The sequence below is a fragment of the Sardina pilchardus genome, chromosome 16 (assembly GCF_963854185.1).
Source record: "Sardina pilchardus chromosome 16, fSarPil1.1, whole genome shotgun sequence".
NCBI classification, from domain to species: Eukaryota; Metazoa; Chordata; class Actinopteri; order Clupeiformes; family Clupeidae; genus Sardina; species Sardina pilchardus.
Genome location: NC_085009.1, coordinates 27,013,216 through 27,031,545, shown reverse-complemented (window position 1 = coordinate 27,031,545; position 18,330 = coordinate 27,013,216). Strand labels below are relative to the sequence as shown.

General features: G+C 42.7%; 1 protein-coding gene across 1 annotated transcript; it reads right to left on the bottom strand.

The window, feature by feature from the left end:
- Window positions 1-1,257: 1,257 nt before the first annotated feature.
- LOC134059930 (ribonuclease inhibitor-like) lies at window positions 1,258-14,582 on the bottom strand. Its single transcript, XM_062516483.1, has 4 exons — window positions 14,440-14,582; window positions 11,385-11,558; window positions 5,582-5,755; window positions 1,258-2,116 (listed from the first exon to the last, which is right to left on the bottom strand). Exons 1-4 carry the CDS (start codon window positions 14,538-14,540, stop codon window positions 1,933-1,935), a joined length of 633 nt encoding a protein of 210 aa, XP_062372467.1. The 5' UTR covers window positions 14,541-14,582; the 3' UTR covers window positions 1,258-1,932.
- Between the last annotated feature and the right edge of the window lie 3,748 nt (window positions 14,583-18,330).

The window sequence follows — 18,330 nt, the reverse complement described above, 5'->3', positions numbered from 1 at the left end:
ATCACTGAGAACAGCGTCACCCACACCACCTCTGGGACCGCAGCGTAGGGCTGAGAGCACGAGGAGGGGATCAGGCAGCTCGCCACACACACCAGCGTGAGACACGGGGCGCACAGGTCGCAGGCTGTCACCATAGCAACAGCAGGTGCGGCCAGGTCAGGATGTGTGGGTCTCTGCTGCAGGCAGGTAGGTGAGGAGGAGCACGTCAGCAGGCAGGTGGCCACAGGTAAGGCCAGAGGGAGTGTGCACAGGTGAGGGACCTGAAGAGGCCCACGTACAACAGGAACCCTGAGCCACATGACCAGACACAGGGGCAGTACAGAGTACAGAGAGCAGGGGGCAGTAGAGAGTACAGAGAGCAGGGGGCAGTACAGAGAGCAGGGGGCAGTAGAGAGTACAGAGAGCAGGGGGCAGTACAGAGAGCAGGGGGCAGTAGAGAGAGCAGGGGCAGTACAGAGTACAGAGAGAGCAGGGGGCAGTACAGAGTACAGAGAGAGCAGGGGGCAGTAGAGAGTACAGAGAGCAGGGGGCAGTAGAGAGTACAGAGAGAGCAGGGGGCAGTACAGAGTACAGAGAGCAGGGGGCAGTAGAGAGAGCAGGGGGCAGTACAGAGTACAGAGAGCAGGGGGCAGTAGAGAGAGCAGGGTGCAGTACAGAGAGCTCCATAGCAACAGCAGGTGTGGCCAGGTCAGGACGTGTGGGTCTCTGCTGCAGGTAGGCAGGTCAGTATGAGGAGGAGCACGTCAGCAGGCAGGTCATAAAAAAGGTGGAAGCTAAAATCGCTTCTATAACGACTTGAAGCCGAGCAGAGAGGTGCACAACTTTGCTCCTTAGAGCCGCACATGGACATTAAGACTCACACACATAAGTTACCATTCACCTAGTATACAGTATGAAACCACTTTTGCTGATTTCTCTGACATGCAATTTAACTTTTTTTTTTACTAATGCCAGTGAATAAGGAATTGCATTGGTAAATACAGGAAGTGATGAGTACCTGCTGCTTCTGCATATTCCAGGTGGGGTAATGGGTGGAGTCATGCAGGTGGAAGAGTGTGTTTTTAGTGAGTGAGTGGATGTGGAGCTCAAAGCTGAATGAGGGTTCTAGAATGATACCGAGATTGTGAACTGCTGTGGAGGGTTTGATGTGTGGGAGCTCCAGACTGAGATGGGCTTGCTTGGAAATGAGGGGACATAGGCACTTACACAGTGTTTTATTTAAAACAACACCATTTACAAAATGTTTTATTTCTAAAGGTCACTTTAAAACAATACCACTTCCATTATGAACGTGAAGCATCCAGTACACAAGGAAGAGGGAGACATGATTAGAGTATAACAGAACAGGAGAACAGAAATAGGAACATCTTTCTATTTAAAACAGACAGACAGATATATACAATATATATGCAAATAAACATGCTCTTGTATTCCTGGTACTGTATAAGCTCAGGCTATTTCCCTGGAGAGGTAAAGATACAGAGGCAGGCCTGCGAAGCAATAACACACACCAACACTCAGTTGTACGTTATCAAAAGCTTCAACGTTTATTATAAGAATCCCGTATATATTTCAGATTGCCGTATACAGTATATGTTTCAAAATCTCAATACTTGACATTTAAGAGTACCACAATGAGGATCATCTGATGAGAAGAGTTGTGTATTGTACATGACAAGGATCATAATGGAAGCAATAAGCAAAAGCAAAGCAATACATTTGTAAATGGATCTTTCAGAGCTAAAGCGTGTGTGTGTGTGTGTGTGTGTGTGTGTGTGTGTGTGTGTGTGTGTGTAGGAATTGATTGTAGGTGAGACAAAAAGTAACAATAAAACACAATTCATATGAGCGTGCAAAGTGATACACTCAGATGCAGCTCAATGCAGCCTTCAGAGTGAAGATTCTCAATGTGACATTGTAAGGACTGATTCATTAGGGTCCATGTATTTGTATATGTTTACAGTTAGGATCTCTCTTCAGTTCAGTCAACAGCTGCTGTGCTGAGGGTCCAGGCTGATTCTTCTCCAGATGGAGCTCTCTGAGGGCTGATGGATTTGATCTCAGCACTGATGCTAAAGCTCTGAAACCTTCATCTGTTATACTACATGCATGCAGCCTGTAGGAGGAAGAAGTGAACGCTTCAATCAGATCAGTGGAAGGACACACAGAGACCACAGAGGAAAGCCGTTATCATGGACATGTGGAAGTGTGTGTAGGCCAAAGTATATTGTAGGTGTGAAATGTGTGAGTGTGATTTAGCAGGAGAAACTGTGTGTATGAGTATGAAATGTGTAAGCCTCAGATTCAACAGGAGGAACCAATGTGTCTGTGTTTATGAGTGAGACTATACTGTATGTAACTATAGAATAGCTAAAAGACTAAAAATTCGGACAAATAATGATTATTATTAGTCTCTCTTTCTCGCAGTCTCTGTCTCTCTCTCTCTCTGTGTGATGAAGAAATAAGTAAGAAAGTACGAAGAGTGTCTAAAGGTGTTTATAACTACATTAATAATAACCTTCAAAATGAATAAAATAATAAATAATATCATACTGCATGTGCATGGGTGTGATAAAGAGAGGTCTTGGACAAGGACTATGGACAAAGTGCTCACCTAACCAGATTAATCAAGGGCGCTGAATGCACAAGGTCTAGACTATAAAACGACTACTGTACATAGCACACAACTACATACATTGTATACAGTACAAACTACATAGCTACATACACTGTACATACAAGCCACTACATACACTGACAGTGCTTGCATCTGACACACACACACACACACACACACACACAGTTCAACAGCAGCAGCTCACTGGCTGGGGACTGGTTTTGATGGAGCGCAGCTGAGAGGTCACTACCACAGGCTTCCAGTATACTCACATTCACAGTACAGAAGTGTTTCCAAATTAATATTTTAATCTAGGACATTACTCATCAATACTTTTCACCCCAGTTCAGTATAGATTAAGGTGTTTCCTGTATGTTTCCAAAATAACATTATTCAGTTAGTATGGATGTACTATAGACTATCAAATATTGCTGTGAATTTATTAGATTAACATTACACCATCGCATGAGAATAAGATTACACTTGAATAAGTCAACACTTGTGTGAAAAGAGCACAACAACTAAAGGGATATTCCGCTATTTTTGGAAATACGCTCATTTCCCAACTCCCCTCGAGCAAAACAATCGATATTTACCTTGTTCCCGTTCATCCAGCCATTGTGTGAGTCTGGCGATACAACTTTTAGCTTCAGCCTAGCAAAGATCATTGAATCGGATTAGACCATTAGCTTCTCGCCTGCTAGCTTCATGTTTAAAAGTGACTAAGATTTCTGGTAATTTTCAAATTTAAAACGTGTCTCCTCTCAAGTTAGAAAGTGCAATTTCACCAACTGAAAATGAAACCTGGCGTTTTTTTAGGCTGATTTGACATGGAACTACACTCTCATCTGGCGTAATAATCAAGGCAACTTGCAAACGTACCATAGGCGCAGTGATATCGTACGCAGTACGCAATAGTCCCCATAGACAACAAGCAGTAGTAGTGCCAGCAGTAGTCGAGTTGAGGGGGGATGAGGAGGGATGGCATCCCCCTTTGGAATTGATATGGTCAAAATCAACCCCCCTCTGAAACGGCCATCCCCCTCCCCACCCCCTGTAATTTTTCAATGAGTGTGGAAATATCACCACTATTTCATTTTCAACATTTAGCTTTTGCGCACACCGAGGCTAAAATACTGTGGACGAGGGGCATGCAGCCTTCTTTTACTGTCTATACGCACGACAGGTGATTTCGTTCAGCAGCATCATGGCCAAGCGACAAGCAAAGTTTGATCTAAGGGACGTCGGCTATATTAAGAGGATAAAACGTTGATGAATTAGAAAGAGTACATTTATACTCAAACCTGAAACGCAGTCTCCCTTGTTTGCTAAAGTGAAGGTTCCTAGCCCGCTAGCGAGAGCTGTTCACTCCAGCTGTTTCTGAACAAACTTGCCATAATTTAATTGGAAAGGATAGGCTACCGTAGCGGCTCATGGCGAACACAATGTTGTTCAACTTTTTAGGTCATCTTATTGAGAGTGATGTATGAATGCATCCTCACTCACACGAAAGAATAGTTTTGTAGTGTGCGGTTCTGCATATAGACAATGTCACGAGGTGGCTGAAGAGACAAACGTCTGAGCATCTGTTCATCTTTAGAATTATTATTCCGCTGTGCAGGTAGCCTAGGCACAAAGAATAGGCCACGCTTTTGTTTTGCATTTTTAAAGGTAGAACGTAAGACTGAGACTGAGCTACAAAGTATCCCACCAACAATTAAAGTTTCTGTTCTAGGCTACTGTTAGCCTCGCGAGCCATCCACGTACTTCCGGCCAAGGATTGCCTCCACTACGAGTCTGGCCGTGCTCCTCTGTGGAGCATTCTGCTCGGTAGAATTGTAACAGAACGCCCCCCCTCCAGAAAGCAGCCAATAAACGAAGAGACGGGTTGGTGGGGGCGAAAGGGGGAGGGCGCTCGTGACGATCACGTTAAACGCCTGCGCTATGTTGTTATGAGTAACTATCGCCGATTGGGTGAGAGCTGTCCAATCAATTCAAACCAGAACTGGGCGTTACTTCCCGCTTCCTGCAAGCGCTTCAGAGCAAAGAAATTCCAGACCATAATACGAAATGAAATGGTAGTATTATGGGATGGTTAGGACCAGGCTAGGCTACTGTAGCCTATGGTGGTAGAATTCGAGAGTGAAAGCAAAAAGTCTCAACTTTTTTTGTTGGTTCCATTTAACTTGGCTAGATTGGTAATTATAACAAGTCATCGTTGAATGCATTACAATTGATGTCTGGTTCACTAATTCAGATCTGATAGATATTTAGTATAAGTGATAATGCTACTCTGAACTGGGATCAATTTTAGCAACTCAATGTAGACATGATCTAAAATGTTAGTGACACATAAAATGTACATGAATTGGTAGAAATTTAGAATTTGACAATGTCCAGCAGGTCACACTATGAATGGACTAGAATACAGGAAATTGCATCTTAAAAATTAAAAATGTTCTGGGGGAGTAAAGACTAATACCCAGATGTGCATTTTAAAATCCACCATCCCCCCTGCCATTTTTTAACAACTCGACTACTGAGTGCCAGTAGTTTGCAAGTTGCCTTGATTATTACGCCAGATGAGAGTGTAGTTCCATGTCAAATCAGCCTAGAAAAACGCCAGGTTTCATTTTCAATTGGTCTTATTGCACTTTCTAACTTGAGAGGAGACACGTTTTAAATGGGAAAATGTCCAGAGATCTTAGTCACTTTTAAACATGAAGCTAGCAGGCGAGAAGCTAATGGTCTAATCTGATTCAATGATCTATGCTAGGCTGAAGCTAAAAGTTGTATCGCCAGACTCACAGAATGGCTGGATGAACGGGAACAAGGTAAATATCGATTGTTTTACTCGAGGGGAGGTGGGAAATTAGCTTATTTCCAAAAATGGCGGAATATCCCTTTAACTGTCACTGTCAAATTCCCTGAAAGCAACTCAGTATTTGGTCTTGTGATACTCACTGTAGTTTCTCCACTTTACAGTTGGGATCCTCCAGAAGAGAAGAAAGATGCTTCACTCCTGAGTCTCCTGCATTATTGCAACTCAGCTGCAGCTCTCTCATGTGTGAGGGGTTTGATCTCAGTGCTGATGCAAGAAGTCTGAAGCCTTCCTCTCCAATACTGCAGAATAACAGGCTATAAAGAGAAATGGAAAAAAATGCTTATTATTGATTTCCTTTTGACAATCCAATCTTACTGTGCAATTTAAAATAATGTCTATGTAGCGGACGGGATTCACGTCCGCTTTAGTAGGGGTTTTGACTTTCCCTGGATGACTGGAGATTAGAGGATCTGTGTCCCTAACCCCCAAACCAATTCGTCTCAGGCCCACTCTGCCTTCACAAAATGAATAAATGGTTAAGGCTTCAGGATTTGAGTGTGTCACAGTGTTAACCTGAAGAGCAGAACACGTCTATAAGTGTATGTTTGTTAGTGTCACTTACCCCGTGCTTTCCCTAACTACAGTATTCTGTCAGCAGAGAATGAGACGCCCCTACTCCAGAGAATATAACCTGAAATCTCACAATGAATAACTTTCCAGCAGAAACAGTATTTGAAAAGTAGAAAACAAGTGTACATTTATTACACTATAGCAAATTTTAAAGAGAAATGAAATAATATGAAATTCAATGAATTCAAATATGTTGTTAAACTAAATAATCAATTAGTTTTCCCCTCACTCTTCATAAGTTTATAATACTCAAAATGGTTGGCCAACCTCTAGAAAACTGGGCGCTCAAAATATGGTAACCTCAATCAAATGTTCAACTTCAATGAACTCAAAATGAAACCCTCCAGTTCGATGTCACAAAATGTTTCAATAATCCCAATGCTTTCACAGTATCAGAATATGTTAGTCACCCACAACGTCTTAATATTAACTAAATTGCAAGCTACTAATTACCATAAACAAATACAATAGACCAATGTTGATTTGGGTATGAAATGTCTCAGTCCAAAATACCCAACTTGAATGAAAGTGTTCAGAAATGTCCTTGTAGGCTATTTCAGTCTGAACGATCCCGCAAAAATAATTAGATTAACTCCTCCTTCGTAACGCAGTCCTTAGCAATAACAAAGTAGCAAAACAAATAGCAAAAATCCTTGGTTTCGGTCACAGCAGAGGCTATTCCACCGTAGCATGAACACACACGGTAAATTAGATTAGGTACTTCACCTCACGTTCTTGCTTTAACTTGAGCCCAGTCGCTGAAGTCGTGGAGCAGTCTCTGGTTGGCACAGGAGACCTTCGAAAACTAACCAGCGTGGGGAATCCAACATAGACTAGCCGACTAGCCAACTAGCATAACGAAAGGCTGGTTAAACTCTCCTTCCCTAGGCGGATGTAAGGAGCTTCACTCTCTCGCACGAAAGCTCCAAAACACTCCCAAAAGCCAGGAGGCAAACATAACTTTGAGTAGCTCACTAAATTCACTAGAGTGAACAACTTTAACAGCGTTCACTTTTTAAATTATCTTCTCTGTATCAGGTAACCATTCACACACGTTACCGCTGCATCTCCATCTCTTCTCTCACTTCCGGTCCTATCTACTCCACACATCCTCTATGGCAGTGGTCGGCAATAGGCGGCCCGCGGGCCAGATGCGGCCCGCAAGCAAAAAACATCTGGCCCGTGAGATCTTTTGAACCAGAGAATGAAAAAAAAAAAAAAACCTTCTTAAAAATCGGACTGCCAGTCTCAAACATGCTCTTTATTTTGAAACGTAACTTTCCAGAACAGAAGAATTTCAATCAATCTAAATGCTTAGATATTTGTTTCATCTGAATACGAGTGAAGCACGCAGCGAGGTGCAGCGTGAACGCACAACATGCAAAAACAAATGAAGTCAGTGGACAGCGCTGGTTCTCAAATTCCAAGCTAGTCCCTAAAACACATGTTGTCATTCAAACAACGGACATAGGCTTATGGTGATAATTAAAACACGACTTCTTTTAAACAGGCCTGACATCAAACAGGCAATTTACGCACATAGAACTGTGAAAAGTAAAACACGAGTTTCAAACATTAATAGCGTGCGTGTTATTTAGGAACGCAACCTTTAAATTAGCATGCTTACTTTCGTGGTGCCGTCTTGTACTCTTTGCATGCAGAGAAACCCTCGTTAGTTGTTACAGATCAGGCATGTGGGCTTTGCATTAATACAATTAGGGAGGATGAAGGCATAGTTCTCTGTCCATTCATCATTAAAGATCCTGTTTTCGCTGTTAACTTTTCTCTTCAGATTTTTTCATAGTGCCATTTTTTTGACAGCTAACAACAACGCGTGGAAATGTTTTTCTGGTGTTTTTTATTATTATTTTTTAAAGACACAGGCATATAATAGCGCCCCCAATGACCAGTCGACAAATTTAACCTACATCAGCCTGCTTGAATGTCTCTGCTCTGTCATTTCAAGAGCGCCTATCATTTTTACCTCCTCCGATATTAATTAATTAAATTAGCCATTGTTTTGGTTGTGAACTTGTGGCCCGCTATGTAATGGCTCGGAAAATATCTGGCCCGAGGCCAAACTTAATTGCCGACCCCTGCTCTATGGTACTTCTAAATGCTGATTGGTTACTGATTAAAATATTTAAGAAATAAATGTATTTTACATCTGTCACATACTGTATATGTGTGTGTGTACAATTGTGTGTACAAATCATGTGTGCAAAGGGCAGTGTGTGTGGTAAAAAGAGCAGGGGAAATGTTTTTACTCCTGACTTCACCAGTGTCCTTCAGAGAACAGAGGTCACATCCATAACCATAAGTTCTCTTTCAGTAGAATTCACTCAGCGATAGCCAATGGGAACACATCTACCACAGTGCCTCATTGGTGACTATGGACAACACACACACACACACACACACACACACACACACACACACACACACACACACACAAGAGCAGCATCTCACTGGCTGGGAACTTCTTTTGATGGAGCACAGCTGAGAGTGCACTACACTCTTAAAAATGTTGGGTTAGATATAACCCAACCTTAACCCAGCTGCTGGTTAACTATTGGACCAACACAACATTGAGTTATACTAACCCAACACAGTGGGTACAAAATTAAACCCAGCAGGTTGGGTATATTTCTAACCCAAAACGCTGGGTTATATCAACACAACACTGGTCAGATTGCCACAATAGATTGGGTAAAATAAACTATTTGCTGGGTTATAACTATATAATTGCTGGGTATTATTCACACAGTATATTGGGTATAGATTCAACCCAAACCACTGGGTTACATCAACAGAACTGCTAGTTAAAATTACCACAGCCAAGTTTTCCAAACCCAGTATGGGTAGCATTGAGAAAATGGGCAAAGAAATACAATTCAACATAATTATTTACTTGACAGTTTACTTTATTTTTGAACAGATAGTCTAGTAGTCACAAAGGGATGTGATGTGATACTTCCACGAAGGCAGGCAGATTCTACAGTCCGTTTTGGGGGTCAGCCCTGTCAATCAAAGACAGAAAAAGTGCATTAATCACTGTACAGAACTTTACGAAAACTTCAGTGAACCATTATCAGTGAATGAATGATGTTAACAGATATTAAAAATCCACCAGGAGACAAAATATAAGCGCAACACACTCAGAAACAATGACAACCTGATATTATGGAGTTGTTTTTTTAGGAGATGATCTGGAGCAGACTGACAAACACTTGTAAGTTCAGTAACGTTAGCCAGCTAGCTGCTAATGTAAACACATTGGCTTTGACTATGTTCGCTAACATTAGCTGACAAACGTTAGCTAGCTGCTAGACCAAAACGAAGCATATAGCTGTTGTTATGCTATGTAGTTCATTGTAAAAGTTCGTTTTGATTCTGTTCAGCAGGTTATACTCAGTGAAGACAGAACTATGTTTTCATGAGTCTGTCTTTGTGTAGATGTAACTGTAAGTCTAATCTAATGTTAGCTAGCTGGCATGAATGACACGTCCTGCTTGAGGCTGAAATTGGCAGGATATTCATTCATATCACAAAGGCTATCTCTGGGTGGACTCTTAAAATCTGTTTGAATGATAATGGAATAAAATAAAGGTTAAAAGCAGATACATACCTTACGAAATGGCCTGATTTCCATTGCATGTTGACAGCAACTGCTGGACTGGACGGTTGGAAGAATAACGATTTTTCTTTTCAAATTTTAACTATGTAGCTGAGTAAAAGCAACCCTAAGCTGGGTAGTAGTGATGCGCGGGTCGGGTATTTTTTCAACCCGCGGGTCCCGCTTTTATGAAATTATTTGGCCCGACCCAGCCCGACCCGCACCACTGTATCTATTTTGACAACCCGCCCCGCCCCGCACCCGCGACTATTAGGCTACATACTGGCCATTGTAAGTGCTTGGAAACATCGCCTGTAAACTGGCAACAACAAAGGCTATGATTATGAATATGAACGATAATCAGGTCATTATAACAAGATGATAGGCTACACATTTAAAAAATCTAGAAATACACAGCAAAAACCTACAAAGCAGCGTTTGTAATCTAGGCTAAACATTATAGCCTACGAAATACGTCCGAAATAAAACAAGGATTTGTATAGGAGATTGAGGCGGCTGAAAACGGAGAAGAATTTGAAGACAGTCAGTGTTGTTAATTTGCTCCTGGGCAGATAAAGATTCATCCGTTTGGCTAACTTAGCCTACTTGTAAGCTACTTAGTGTAAATTGACATTTCAAATAGCCTATGACAGTCGAACAAACAAGTTATGCATGTTTGTGCAAAGTAACGTTATGTGGAGCCTATGGAGGAGGTGGCTCATTGAATTGAAAAGGTGGAATTGTTTGGGAAATAATAACGGCTAGTCATTGCTGACGTTAGCAATGCATTATCAGAGTTCGTTTCTCTGTCATTATGCTGAGGAAAACAACATTAGCACTTGTCATTGAAAGCTAGCAGCCTGTTGCTGTTCCTGTTGGATCCTGCAGCAAGCTGGCAACCGCGACTCAGAGGGGAGGGAGATACGCCGCGCAACAGTATTTTGACTAGTAATTGCAGTGGGCTAGCCTGTTTTGGCCATAATCCTACATACGGTTCATTTAATATAGGCTATAGGGAATTGCACGCAACATACATGGATTTTAAAATGTAATTTTGTTTTTAATGACCCGCCCCAACCCGCCCCGCAAATAAAGTGATCATTTCTTTACCCGCCCCAACCCGACCCGCGGGTTACCCGCGGGGTCCGCGGGTTACGGGCCGACCCGCGCATCACTACTGGGTAGTGTAGTGGGGGAGAGGAGGGGCACTGTTCTAAAATACAACCCAGAAAGCTGGGTTACCGAAAATAACACAACTTGAGTAAAAACAACTCCACAAAATGACCCAGCAGCTTAAACCCAGCAGTTGGGTAGAGAATATAACCCAGCATTTTTTAGAGTGTACCAGGCTTACAGCATTCACATTCACAGTGTTTCAATAAAGAAGTGTTTCCAAATTAATATTTTAATCTAGGACATATTCAATACTTCAAATTTCGCCCCAGTTCAGTATAGATTAAGGTGTTTCCTGTATGTTTACAAAATTACTCAGTTAGCCTATGTGCGTACTACGTACTATAGAAATCAAATATTGCAGTGAATTTAAACATTAAGTTTAAAATAAGATGTTTTTCTCCAAATGAACATTACACCATCACATGAGAATAATTCAACACTTGTGTGAAAAGAGCACAATAATTAACTGTCAATGTCAAATTCCCTGATAGCAACTCAGTATTTGATATTGTGATACTCACTTTAGTGTCTCTAGTTTACAGTTGGGATCCTTCAGAAGAGAAGAAAGATGCTTCACTCCTGAGTCTCCTGCTTTATTCCAACCCAGATTCAGCTCTCTCATGTGTGAGGGGTTTGATCTCAGTGCTGATGCAAGAGCTCTGAAGCCTTCCTCTCCAATACTGCAGTCTGACAGGCTGTAGGGAGAAATTGAAAAAAAAACAAATGCTTATTATTGATTTCCTTTTGACAATCCAATCTTACTGTGCAATTTAAAATAATATCTATGTACTATATATGTGTGTGTACAATTGTGTGCACAAATCATGTGTGCAAAAAGCAGTGTCTGTGGTAAAAAGACCAGGGAAATGTTTTTATTCCTGACTTCACCAGTCTCCTTCAGAGAACAGAGGTCACATCCATAACCATAAGTTCCCTTTCAGTCGAGTTCACTCACCGATTGCCAATGGGAGCACATCTACCACAGTGCCTCATTAGTGACTATGGACAAGTGCTCACCTCACCAGATTCATCAAGGGTGCTGAATGCACAAGGTCTAGACTAGAGTATAAATCAACTACATAGCACAAACTACATACACTGTACATGCAGTACAAGCTACATAGCTACACACACACACACACACACACACACACACAGTTCAAGAGCAGCAGCTCAGTAACTGGGGACTCATTTTGATGGAGCACAGCTGAGAGAGCACTACCACAGGCTTCCAGTACTCACATGTGAGACAGTTCAGAGTGCCCAAACACAGTGGTGAATGCAGGCCTGTACATAACACAAGGAGAGTACTGACGAGTGTTCATATCCAGCCGTGGCAGATTTGCATAGTCAGCTCAGAGGAGCTGACTATGCAAACACACACACACACACACACACACACACACACACACACACACACACACACACACACACACACACACACACACACACACTCACAGAGAGTTTAAGAGCAGCATCTCACTGGCTGGGGACTGGTTTTGATGGAGCACAGCTGAGTGCACTACCACAAGCTTTTCAGTATTCACATGTGAGACGGTTCAGGGTGCCCAAACACAGTGGTGAATGCAGGCCTGTACATAACACAAGGTGAGTATTGAAGAGTGTTCATATCCAGCCGTGGCAGATTTGTGTAGTCAGCTCAGAGGAGAGGTGCAGCTGAAGGTGGAGATCTTAGTCACGTCACCTCTCCAATGGGTGGAGCACCTGTGGTATATGTGGGGAGTTGGCTACCAGAGTGTGCTGGACGTACAGCATTCTCATGAGATCAGAGTCAAGTTGCAGCGTATCTGTGACTTGAAATGAACAGTGGAGCTCTAGACGTGGAGAGGGGGGAATTAACCTGAGGTGCTGTACACTAGATATCACCTCCACTAGCCAGTGGGAGAGGTGCTGTACACTAGATATCACCTCCACTAGCCAGTGGGAGAGGTGCTGTACACTAGATATCACCTCCTCTAGTCAGTGGGAGAGGTGCTGTACACTAGATATCACCTCCTCTAGTCAGTGGGAGAGGTGCTGTACACTAGATATCACCTCCACTAGCCAGTGGGAGAGGTGCTGTACACTAGATATATCACCTCCTCTAGCCAGTGGGAGAGGTGCTGTACACTAGATATCACCTCCTCTAGCCAGTGGGAGAGGTGCTGTACACTAGATATCACCTCCTCTAGTCAGTGGGAGAGGTGCTGTACACTAGATATCACCTCCTCTAGCCAGTGGGAGAGGTGCTGTACACTAGATATCACCTCCTCTAGCCAGTGGGAGAGGTGCTGTATAGATATCACCTCCTCTAGCCAGTGGGAGAGGTGCTGTACACTAGATATCACCTCCACTAGCCAGTGGGAGAGGTGCTGTACGCTAGATATCACCTATCATATCCACCTAGCAGATGAACAACGAGGCTACTCAGTCTTTTGTAGGTGGTGCGCTCGTTCAGTGTAGGCACACAGCGCCTCTATGGCTGCAGGACCAGATGGCTGCTACCTGCGCCGGGCAACCTCCACCCCCCCCCCACCCCCACCCTCCCCAGTTGCAAGTTTATGTTGTGATGATTATGTGCTTATGCTGAGGTGTTTTTGTCCTGCCCCCCCACACTGTTCACTCCACAGGAGCATAGTCTGAGGGTTGCCTTTTTTCTCTCCCCCCCCCCCCCCCCCCCCCTCTGTCATACTGTAAATCTTGGACAGGCTGGAGTTAATTTCGTTGTACTTGTTACAATGACCAATAAAGAGCTTACTGTACTTACTCTCACCAAGGAGTTTGTGTAGTCAGAGCTCCTCTGGCTAAGGGGCAGCTACTCCAAAGGGCTGAGGTCAGCAACTTAGGTAGAAGGGGTCAGGATGTCAAGGCCAGTGAAAAGTGCAGTTTTGAGGGAGAGTGTTTGAGCTCAATCATGTCTAGGGGCTGGAAGGGGGCACCAGCAGGGGCTTTTAGCAGCACTGTGAACGGGGGAATTAATGCTGTTGAAGGGGGCCTGAGGGGCAGAGCGCCCTTTAGGACACAGAACACCAGGGGATGTGGGGAATGACCCGGTCAGACTCATTAGGACCCAAGTGTGGTATGGGCACTGGAAACAACTTTTTCAAAAATCACTATCAAATTTACTGACAGCAACTCAGTGCTTGATTTTGTGAAACTCACTCTAGATTAGAATAGAATATATACTTTTTTGATCCCGTGAGGGAAAGTTGTTTCTCTGCATTTAACCCAATTTAACCGAATTAGTGAACACACACAGCGAGGTGAATTAAACACTAACCCAGAGCAGTGAGCTGCCTGCCCAACCAGCGGCGCTCGGGGAGCAGTGAGGGGTTAGGTGCCTTGCTCAAGGGCACTTCAGCCGTGGTGGACTGATCGGGGATTGAACCGGCAGCCCTCCGGTTACAAGCCCGAAGCCCTAACCAGTACACCACGGCTGCCCCCAGAGAGATAAGAAGGGTTTAAAGTAATGTCAACCGATTTCATGTGACTGAGCAAAAATGTGTGTTTTTGTGTGAGAAAAGGAGTAAAACAAATCACTGAGAGCAATTCAGTATTTGGTCTTGTGATACTCACTGTAGTTCCTCAAGTTTACAGTTGGGATCCTCCAGAAGAGAAGAAAGATGCTTCATGCCTGAGTCTCCTGCTTTATTCCCACTCAGCCACAGCTCTCTCATGTGTTAGGGGTTTGATCTCAGTGCTGATGCAAGAGCTCTGAAGCCTTCTTCTCCAATACTGCAGTTATCCAGGCTGTAGAGAGAGGAGGAAATACTTCGTATTAATTTCCATAACAAGGAGAGGTGCTGTACACTACTGTAGATATCACCTCCTCTAGCCAGTGGGAGAGGTGCTGTACACTAGATATCACCTCCACTAGCCAGTGGGAGAGGTACTGTACACTAGATATCACCTCCTCTAGCCAGTGGGAGAGGTACTGTACACTAGATATCACCTCCACTAGCCAGTGGGAGAGGTGCTGTACACTAGATACACTATATCACCTCCACTAGCCAGTGGGAGAGGTGCTGTACACTAGATATATCACCTCCACTAGCCAGTGGGAGAGGTGCTGTACACTAGATATATCACCTCCACTAGCCAGTGGGAGAGTCTTTGCTTTGATAGGGCATGGACCACTGCCTGGGCCCTGTAGCAGATGACTAATGCCTATAGCAACTATCCTGTCTTGTGTAGTGGGTGTGTTTGTTCGGTGTAGGAACCCAGTGCCCTCATAAAAGGGTTTGTCAGAGCTCCTCAGGATGGATGTTTGGTTACGTGTAAAAGGCAGCTACTCCAAAAATCACTGACAGCATTTGGTCTTGTGAAAATCACCGCATTTGGTCTCACTCTAGTTTCTTAAGTTTACAGTTGGGATTCAGGAGAAAGATGCTTCACTCCTGATTCTCCTGCTTTAGTCCCACTCAGCATCAGCTCTCTCATGTGTGAGGGGTTTGATCTCAGTGCTGTGTGTGTGTGTGTGTGTGTGTGTGTGTGTGTGTGTGTGTGTGTGTGTGTGTGTGTGTGTGTGTGTGTGTGTGTGTGTGTGTGTGTGTGTGTGCGTGTGATGTCCCCCATGTGGCCATGCCTTCTCCTGTCACTGCACAGGCATGCTGGGCGTGGTTAGGCCTTATTGACTGCCTATGTGTTTGGGGTGGGGCTATAACGGGTTCCCTGTCTCTCTCATTGGGCACTTCTGTTCCTTCTAGCAGGCAGCCATTTTGATCTTCTCACACTTGTAGAAAGAGAGAGAGAGGGCTAGAGGAAAGAGAGAGAGAGGGCTAGAGGCTTTATCCTGCTTCTCACATCCTCTCTCCTGGCATTCACACACATACAACAGTCCAGCACCCACATTCATTTTCCCCTACACATTTTCTACGTGGTAACATTGTTTTGCTTTAATTCAATAAATCATTATTTGATTTGAACCTTAATGTCCATGTCCCTTTTTATGTTGCGGTCTGGGAATGAGCTGGCCGTTACAGTGTGTCATAAAGAAAATGTTACTGGACACATGAACAAATTAGCCTTTGTGTTTGTCATGCTTGTATGTGTGTGTGAGTGAGTCAGTGACTGAATGACAAACTAACTGAGTCAGTGGTGCATGTAGGTGTTGTGAGAGTAAGAGCAAGTCAGTCAGTGTGTGTGTGTGTGTGTGTGTGTGTGTGTGTGTGTGTGTGTGTGTGTGTGTGTGTGTGTGTGAATGTGTGTATGTACAGTATATATATGTGATCAAGGAAACAAGGCAATTGTTTAAATTATATGAACTGATTTTATGCTAATGAGTAAACATGTGTGTATTTGTGAGAAAAAAAGAGCTCTACAAACAATCACTGTCAAAGTCATTGACAGCAACTTACAGTTTTTTTCAATCGCTAACAAGCGTTTGTCCATTCATTTGACACATTTTCAAAACTCTAAACACAGACTCTCACCTACAAAACACAATTGACCAAATGGATCATTTTCCTCTCAAAAGCACATCCCATGTTCTTACACCACATTTTGTTACATATACACTAACTCGTCATTTCTCTGCACATACTAACTTTACCAAAACACTGGAAACCTGACTCAAAATGAAGTTATTTTGTCAAAGAATTAAGCTTGTTTTCACTTCACAAGATACATGCAGTCAATCAGAGTACACTAGGTTTCAAAATACTGGCTACTGTTGACATTACAAAAACTGCATAGACTTTTATGTTTCAGTTTTACAGGTATTTGCATGCAAAACATGCAATCCAGCATTTTTACATTACATTTCTTGGTTGGGAACTGTATGTCCAGATGTAATGTTCACATTCAAATGCATTCCAGTAAAAAGCTAATCTTTTTTTTTTTTTTTTTACTGTTCACTAGGCCTACAGGACGTGCAGTATAAATACTGTTTACAGTAGACTATAATAGAACAGAAAACATTTTACAGCATTGCAGTCAACAAAACTCACAATGGATCACACTTGTTTCAAATGATGTGACTTGACCAATTTAAGCTAGTGTTCTTTGCTCTCTTGGCAACCATGACCTCATTAGTCTGCCTTTTTCTGACTAGACTGTGGTCACTGAATCAGTATTTGGGCAGGATCTATCTCTGCTTTATATATGCAAAGAGACATTCCTCTAATTTGTATTTGCATTTTATGAACTCTGCTGTGCATGAAAGCTTTTTATAGGATGTTTGTTCCATCTAGAGTAGCTCACACACACACATACACACACACACACACACACACACACACACACACACACACACACACACACACACACACATTGGAGGTTTTTAATGTGTGATCACACACACACACTCATACGCACACACACACACACACACACACACACACACACACATTGGAGGCCTTAAGTGTGTGATCAGGAGGCCCTCTGGCTACACATAAACACACAAATACGCCTCTCCCCTTTGTCCTCTACTTTATGAGGCTGACAGACAGTAACTCAGATGAAGTGTCTGTGTGCAAGCAAATATTTTTTTCTTCAGAAGATATTCACTGTATTACAATTTTTCACAATTGCATAAATTCACTCCATTCTCTGAACCAAATTCTCAGTTGCCTGAACACGTTTATTGAATCAATCTCATTTTTGGCAAAACCTTAAACAGTTTTCACATAGGCTATATAAACACAATTAGCAGAACTCTAAACACATATTCATGTGATAACACACATTTTGCATTGCACTTGCGATGCATAATGATAACCACAAGGGGCAAAAGGTAAACACAAATACAGCACAGTCATACGTTACTGTAGACACAACTACTCACAATGGATCACACTTGTTTCAAATGATGTGACTTGACCAATTTAAGCTAGTTCAGAGTGTACACATTGCTGAACAGTATCAACAATGGACTGAAACTACTCAAAATGGATCACACTTGTTTCAAATGATGTGACTTGACCAATTTAAGCTAGTCCAGAGTGTACACAGGTTGCTGAACAGTATCAACAATGGACAATGGATCAGTGAGGCATTCAGAGGACACTGTAGGCAGTAGACCGCAATATTCTTCTTATTTACAGAACTCAAGTGCCTGTCTTTTCAAGCAAACAGTTTTTCATAATGGCTAAAAACACATTTTTTAAAAAACCTTCCTCCCTTTTCTCAAAATGTTTTTTTTCTTTTTTTTTTTTTAATGCAAAATGCATTTACTGTGTTGTAAACAATGGATATTTCTCCTGGAGCTATATGAGCTGCCCTCAATACGGTGTTCTCCGTGTTTTGATGTACAGTAGTGTCTAATGTCTGCCCTCTAGTGTTTTCATTTTGACTGCTTTGTGAGATGTTTTATTTTATTTATTTATTTGACCTTTATTTTACCGGGTGAGTCCCATTGAGACCTTCAGTCTCTTTTGCAAGGGAGCCCTGACATACAGACAGATAAAACATGATAAAAAAAAAAAAAATGACAAACATACAAAGCACAGGAAGACTGGTTCCAACAGA

What these genes read in the sequence shown, in the direction of transcription:
- LOC134059930 (XM_062516483.1), bottom strand. Translation starts at nt 14,540, where the DNA reads ATGAGAGAGCTGTGGCTGAGTGGGAATAAAGCAGGAGACTCAGGCATG. An exon ending in TGTAAACTAGAGACACTAAA is followed by an intron (nt 5,756 to 11,384) that starts GTGAGTATCACA and finishes TTCTCTTTATAG; the next exon opens with CCTGTTATTCTGCAGTATTG. An exon ending in TGTAAAGTGGAGAAACTACA is followed by an intron (nt 2,117 to 5,581) that starts GTGAGTATCACA and finishes TTCCTCCTACAG; the next exon opens with GCTGCATGCATGTAGTATAA.